Source organism: Barbatula barbatula, assembly GCF_947034865.1.
Source record: "Barbatula barbatula genome assembly, chromosome: 18".
Taxonomy (NCBI): Eukaryota; Metazoa; Chordata; class Actinopteri; order Cypriniformes; family Nemacheilidae; genus Barbatula; species Barbatula barbatula.
In genome coordinates this window covers 15136853-15144009 of record NC_136781.1, presented here as the reverse complement: position 1 = coordinate 15144009, position 7157 = coordinate 15136853, and the positions used below count along the sequence as shown (strand labels likewise).

The 7157-nt window shown below is 42.3% G+C and overlaps 1 protein-coding gene across 1 annotated transcript in view; it reads right to left on the bottom strand.

The window, feature by feature from the left end:
- Window positions 1–924: 924 nt before the first annotated feature.
- ppargc1b (peroxisome proliferator-activated receptor gamma, coactivator 1 beta) overlaps window positions 925–7157 on the bottom strand; it is a 38785-nt gene continuing 32552 nt past the window's right edge. The window contains exons 5-12 of the mRNA XM_079479147.1: window positions 5736–6645; window positions 4674–4719; window positions 4274–4338; window positions 3141–3651; window positions 2970–3045; window positions 2764–2882; window positions 2540–2670; window positions 925–1497 (exon numbers count right to left, since the gene is read on the bottom strand). Of these exons, the coding sequence (XP_079335273.1) occupies window positions 1406–1497; window positions 2540–2670; window positions 2764–2882; window positions 2970–3045; window positions 3141–3651; window positions 4274–4338; window positions 4674–4719; window positions 5736–6645 (1950 nt within the window). The 3' untranslated portion in view covers window positions 925–1405. The remainder of the gene's footprint in view (window positions 1498–2539; window positions 2671–2763; window positions 2883–2969; window positions 3046–3140; window positions 3652–4273; window positions 4339–4673; window positions 4720–5735; window positions 6646–7157) is intronic.

Genomic DNA, 7157 nt, shown 5'->3' with positions numbered 1-7157 from the left:
TAGACACCTAGAAGACGTTTAGCAGATGTTTTCAGACCTTCAGATCTGTTGCACACATCTAACAGATGTGCTTGTGCAAACTGGAAAGTTAAAGGTGAAGTGTGCAATTTCTACGCCAGTACCATCACCAAACAGAACATAAACACGTACGTACGTTTTAAAATGGTTGGACAAACATCTTTTATGGTGAGTGCACTGAAAGAAAAGAACTTTGTACTTAATTTCGTAAGTGTTTTTGCCTTTTTTCCAGTACAAATATAAAAAAAATCAAAATCTTAAATCAAGATTTAGTTCAGAAGCAAAGTGATATTTTCTAAAAGAAAATATACAAATTTGAAAAACAAGTAAAAACCTTTCGCAATAGGATAAGAAAAGTACATTTATATAGAGTACTTAATAAAGAAGTGAGAGTTGTCTTACCCCATTGGCAAATATTTTTACTCATTTTAACTCCATTTATTTGTCAGGAAACAAGACCTAACTTTCTTCTGACCAAAATGGGATTTAAGAAGTTTTAAAAATATATACTGCAAAACAAGACAAAACACGAATGATGTGTTCATACCAAACGCAAAATGAACATAAAAAAATGACATAAAAGTCAATGCAGAGATGACGCAAACTCGCAAAGGGCGCCGCAACTGCCGTTTATAGAGAATTCAAACCCGTGACCTTCACGTTCCTAACGCAACGCTCTACCGGAACGACAGGAACACAAGATCTCTGTAGATTAAACCGGGGAAAATGATACACTTCACCTTCCACAGTCGCAGGATTTGGACTCATTGGCGACCAGCAGCAAAAAGCCCTTTCCAAACCAGAGGAGGGCAGAGGGCGGATAAAAGAAACACTACCTCGTTTGAGTGCATAGATGAAATCAAGGAAGCACTAAAATTACAAAAAGACTATTTTTCTTTCCTTCTTGATTTGTAAACTCTACCTGTTAAGGATTTTTTTGTTGCCGTTTTTTAAATCCACTTTTCATCGTAACGCACGCACAAAGAGTTAAACATCCACAGAGGTTTGCTAATACAAAGCAGTTATTGTTTATATATTTATACGACGAAATGATAAAAGCACCTTGCAGGTCTATGAAGAGTGACGGGGGTAAAAACAAAATAAAGCACACACGCACGTCACGACAACAAACGGAAAAGAGTGCTACGAAGCCCGGGCCGCTCGCTGACGGGGTCACGGACGCGCGCGAGAAGCAGCACTTGTGTCCGTGTTTTCAAAGCTGTTTGTGTTCGTTTGTGTCATCCTGCCCCGGTGTCCTCCAATCCTCAGTTACAAGTGACAAGGTCCATTTTCTTTCATTCAAATGTAAACATGAAGAGGCGCCTTGGTTGAGGTTCTGAGTCGAGTCTCGGACAGGGCGGGGGCTCTGGAGGCGTGCTAAGGCATGTCAGCGATGCAGGCTTCTCTGGGCCTCCTTCAGTAGAGCGTCAAAGTCCAGTGCATCGTACTTGCTCTTTATTGGTCCTGGACCTGCCTCATCTAAAAAAATGAAACACTCGTAGGTTAGTTTTTAGTTTTAAAACATACACTTGCATAAGAAACATCTGTCAACATAGAAGTCTATGGGGTATTATCCCATCACATTATGACTGTGACCTACGATCCTCTCTGGGATACTTGATTCTCATTGGTCAATTATTAATGGCCAAAAACTTTCACCATTGTCCCTGACAACCGCTGCTGATTTCATTTCGCTCAAATAATAAAACGTATCTCATGTCCATTTATTTACTAATTTGGTAAGCAGTGGAAAAATGGGGATTCAGCAGGTCGTTCCTTCAAATGCTGATCCTTCTGTCAGGGTTTCATCTGACTGTATTTATATTAAATCTTTATATAGAAATACATTTTATTATATTATATATTTACTGTATATATATTTGTTTTTACTTTAATTATACTAATGTGATAAATAATTGTAATGGGTGTCATTTTCATTTCACAAATGAAACAAAATATGTGTCAGGATTTTTGTTGAGTTCTTTTTTGGTTATCTAGTCATGTCATATAATGGCTCTTATGTACAGGACACATTGAACCGGTTGATGGAAAATAAGTTTTTGAGGTGTTGAAGATAAAAATACTGTGCATATTCATTATACTGTATTAATAAATACCGGTACATGACTACTATACATTATGACTTACACGTAGGCCGACCTCTAAAATTTGGTACATATACACTGAGTCGGCACGTTAGGGTTGGGTAATGAGTCTGGTTTAAAAAAACAAATCATCAAACAAGCAAAGTGCGGTTTCTTCATTGCTATCGTCTGAAAAAGACTTCACAATAGCTTAGCAAATAGCAAAGCACTGCAGCACACTATAATTAAACCTGCGCCCTGCGTTTTCAAGTAGGTTTCTTTTTTTCTATTTAAATGCAAATGAAGTCGAATCAGGCCGTTTATTAGCTTGGAAATAAGACGACACCTTTCTCTGACGTCCTGTAACTCAATCCAGAGCACCAGACATCTGACGCAGACACATCATCAAAGAGATTGCAAGCTCTCTGTTCTCTTACCCAGATCTATGTAACGCTTCCTGCCGAACCGCCGGCTGCCGTTCCCCCCGCACGGACCCAGGGACTCCCACCTGTGCCATGGGGTCTGGCCGTTCTGTGAGGACCTCAGTGTGATGACTCCGCAACGCTCCCTGCGCACAAACATACAGACGCATCAATTCTCCGTCCTCCCGGTCAATGCTGAAAGTCATAATGTCATGCGAGCGGACGGATATTGAACCCACTCGTTTTTGATGACCACTTTACAGTCCTCTGGGTGACCGAAGGCCTCGAAACGCTTGCGAAGCATGGACTGAGTGACGCTGCTCGGAAGGTTGTGAATGTAGATCATTTGGCACTTGTTCTGGAAACAGAACAAATATCCATACTTTCTTAACAGCACCTTTATTACAATGTTTCAATTGAATTATAAACAGACATGAGATCTTACCACATCATTCTCTTGCCCACACTGTAACTTGCTTCTTTTATCGGATGCTTCATGGCACGTCTCCGAGCTCTCATCGCTGAAAACATTTTGTGTATAAACGTTCAGAATTCAGATATTAAATTACAAAAAGGTTATGAGTGTGTTTTATGAGCGAACAAGGTAGTTTGGTACCTGAAGGAGAGTTTGCAGCCGGGGGACGGGGGCGAGCAGGACACTGGTGACTGTGCATCCATCTCTGGGGTGTGTGAGCGGGCAGGAGAGGGTGAGCTGGTTTGCTCGGGACTGGGCGTGGGTAACTCTTCCTTGCTCTCCGTCCACTGCTGGCAGTCGGGGCTCTCATCCCGCGCCGCCTCATTTTTCATGCTCATCTCCTCATTCCCTTGTATCTCCCGGCGAGATGCGTCGGAGCCGAACGCTGCAGCTGTTCTCTTGCGACTCTCCCCCAGTCCCAGCAGGCAGTAGTCGTGGTCCCCGTAGGTGTGCTGCGTGTCGCCCATACAGTCTGCATCGCCCGTCTGGCCCATCCGGCGCAGCTGGGCATACAGTTCTGTCTGCTCTGGGAGCTTGCGTACATGCGCCCGTGCCAGCCACGAGCTCTTGGTGGTGAGCTCAGCCTTGCCGTCTGGTTTAAAGAGCTCGTCCTCCACTGGTTTGTGAGGGGGTGTGGTGGGGGGTGTGAGGCCTGGAAAACACACACAAGTATATATCGTTTCTGTCCTTTTGAAACCTCGAATGTCCAGATTTCGTGCTTTAAGCTTTTGGACATTGACAGGTGAGCTTTCATATGTTCATGACATTATTAGAACGCAGATCTAAAACTGTTCAGCTGCGCAGTTTCAGAATTTAAAGAGAGCGTACGCATGTCATCAGTGCGCACGTTTGTTCTATGAAAGTACACACTTTTAGAAATTATAGTAAGATCACATTTAGGACGGCTTCTACGATGCATTTTACAAATGAGGCCCGTGGACACCCTAGCAACAGCGTAGCAACACCCTGGCAACACTCAACATCACAGCAGCGACTTCTGTACAAGCAGTGACCACGTACATCCAGAACAGTAATCCGTCATATCAAACAATACTCATTATTTGCAGTGAAACTTTAACAGGCCCCAGGATTCAAACTAAAGTCCTTGCCGTTCACTTACTTCAGCATTAGCTCAATTCTGAAGCCAGTCAACATGCTGGCAAGCTGTTAGCATGTGCGAGAACATGAGTCGAATAGAGCTGTAATAGCTCACGCGATGCCAGGCACGGCACGGCACGCTAATAAAATCCTACCGACTGAGTGCGTAATGTTACCTGCTGTGCCGCACAGCTCCACGCAGAGAGTCTGCTCGAAGGACTTGTTTGCGTACTGCGGGTCCCTGTTCACAAGACAAAGCATTGCGTAAGTATATTAAACGTTTACATGATAAGACATCACATTAAGAGGAAAACAATACAGCCCTAAATAAGATCTTCTGCTATAGAGGAGATTTAAATTGATCACGGTTGCGTAACTTTACACTATATTACAGGGCTATTTATAGACTGGTGTTACTGTGAGAGAAAGTGATTTGGGACATGTTTGAAACAGTGATTCTACAAGCCTCCCAGAGGCAATATAGTAGATGGACAGAGTCCAACGGTGGTCTTAAACCTTTGGCCTGGATGTGTTCCAGGGTTCTAGACAAGATTAGATGCGAATGGAAACACACACCCGTTGGATTTGGAAGCCAGCGGCAGACAGAGGCACACGCGTTTCTCTGCAAAAGAACAAAAAACATTAAGAGATCTGAACAGCGGATGAGCAAATACACAATCTGTCAGAAATAAACACTCAAAGCTACAATACAGGTTAAGGTCTGTTCACACCAAGAATGATAACTATAAAGATATCGAAATTGAGTTGATGTAGAGATTATAAATTATACAACAAATGTATACATTTACTTCACCGCCAATAATTTACACACAAGTATTTTCAATTCGCTTAGTCCAGTGGATCTTAAACAGGGGGGACTCCAGGGTGGCCACAGAATTTGTGGCATGTATCGTCGATTTTATGCGAAAATCTGACCAGTAACCTGAAGTGTTCATGTCCCAGCATTGTATAACAGAATTTGCTTGAAGTTTAAAATTATATTTTTTATTTGGGGGTCCGCAAATCAATGCAATGATGTCAACGTACATATAAAAATGACAGTAATATCATGTATTCTAGGTTTTCAATATATTTTATAATCTTGTGTTTTTTTACTTTTGTCACCTAATTGATTCAACATTAAAAATATTTATATTTAGCAACAATGCTAATCTTTAAAAGTGCTGTTTTTTTAATTTTGGGTTTGATCCCAACAAAATTGTTTCTCTGTATTGTTATCCTTATAGTTGTGGTTTGGACTTATAAATAAAAACAATGTCTATAGTTCTTCTTCTTTGAGTCTTTAAGTGAATGTTTTTAAATGATGAATAAAAAACATGCAAATGTATTATTTTATGTTGATTTCATTTCCAATAAAACAAACACTATTTAACCATTTATTAATACCAAAGGTTTGGATTAAATGATTATATATATATATATATATATATATATATATATATATATGTGAGTATTAACTTAAAAAACACATTTTATTTATTCTTCTTAGTTTTCATTCATTGCTAAAAATATTTGAAAAGTGCAAAACCTTTGATTCACTTTGATTTGATGAAAGATATTTGTAATATAAAACAAGACAAAAATGCCTGTGGTTCTTAAAATATTCTCATGTCTTACCATCACTGCAGCATGGATTATGTGTTGCGGGGCTCTTGGAAGAGTTGATCTTCTGGCTGCTTTTGGAAAAATCTTCTATAGGAGGATGTTTGACCCTGTTCTCCTCTTCATTGGACTGTCCTGCACTGGGCTCCGACCGGCCGCAGCTCACACGGAACTTCTTAGCGAACCTGCTGGGGAAGGTAGCCAGGCGTCGAGAGCGCCTGACCGAGAACGAGCCTACCTCAGGCTCAGGGCTCTTGGGACGCTTCGCGCCTTTCTGTGAGCTCTCACAGTCTTTAGTCTCAGCTTTGTGCAGGCGTGCAGGAGGAGAAAAAACCTCATTGTTGGGCTGCGTCACGGCCCCTCTGCAGTGGCTATAAGGAGGGCTGTGCATTCTGTACGGCTTGCTTACATCAAACGACAGCTCGACGGCTTCCAGAAGCTCTTTAAGGAGAGAGTGGGCTTTGATTTCCCTGCGTCGAGTGAAGGGAACTCTCGGCCTGCTGCTGGAGGTTTGGGGGGCGGGCTTGTGACAGTTCTGAGGGAGACTGCGGGGAACGTGGGAGCTTTCAGACCTGGCCTTACGCGCCAATGCCTCGCGCTCTTTGCGATCCCAGCCGGCCTGCTTGCGTGTCGGCACGCAGTACGTGTGCATGTATTTGATGAGCTCCACGACGGATTGCAGCTCTTTTTCAGAGGAAAACTGGGGCTTTGGCGGCTCGATGCACACTGCGCTCTCGCCCTCGCTGCTTGAAGACTCCTCCTCTTCCTCTTCAGAGTCGCTGTCCTCTTCTTCGTCCTCTTCATCGGCAGAAGGCGTGTCCTCGGCTTCCTGTGCGGTAGTGAGGTGACGATGGAGTTCGGTGCATAGGCGCCCTGCGGGTCTCGCCGGTCGCAGCCTGCGCTCTTGTGTGCTTGTCTTGTCCTTCTGTGGAGGAGATATTTAATCACATTTAGATTCATAATGTGAATCAAAGTCCATATTACTGACTGGCTTATTATTTTTATTAAAGTGAAAGTTCACCCGAAAATGAAAATTCTTTCATTATTTCCTCACCCTCGTGTCCTTTCAAACCTGTATGACTTTCTTCTGTAGAACACAAAAGAAGATATTTTGAAGAATGTTGCAACAAAAAAACTTTGGAACCATTGACTTGAAGTCAACGGGTACCAGCGTTTTCTAGGTTACCAACATTCTTTAAAATATCTCCGTTTGTGTTCTGCAGAAGAAAGTCATACAGGTTTGAAATGACAATACGGTGAGTAAACTATGAATGTTTCCCTTTAAGAGATGTCATCTACAATGTCACAAGTCACCACAACAAGCAATATCAAAATAACCGTTGATGTTTATTCCAGCGCTAGTAACCGAGTGGGTCAAACACTTTTAGCCCTGTGTTACATGAAGCCGTGAAACTACTTTCAATAGCACAAAGCATT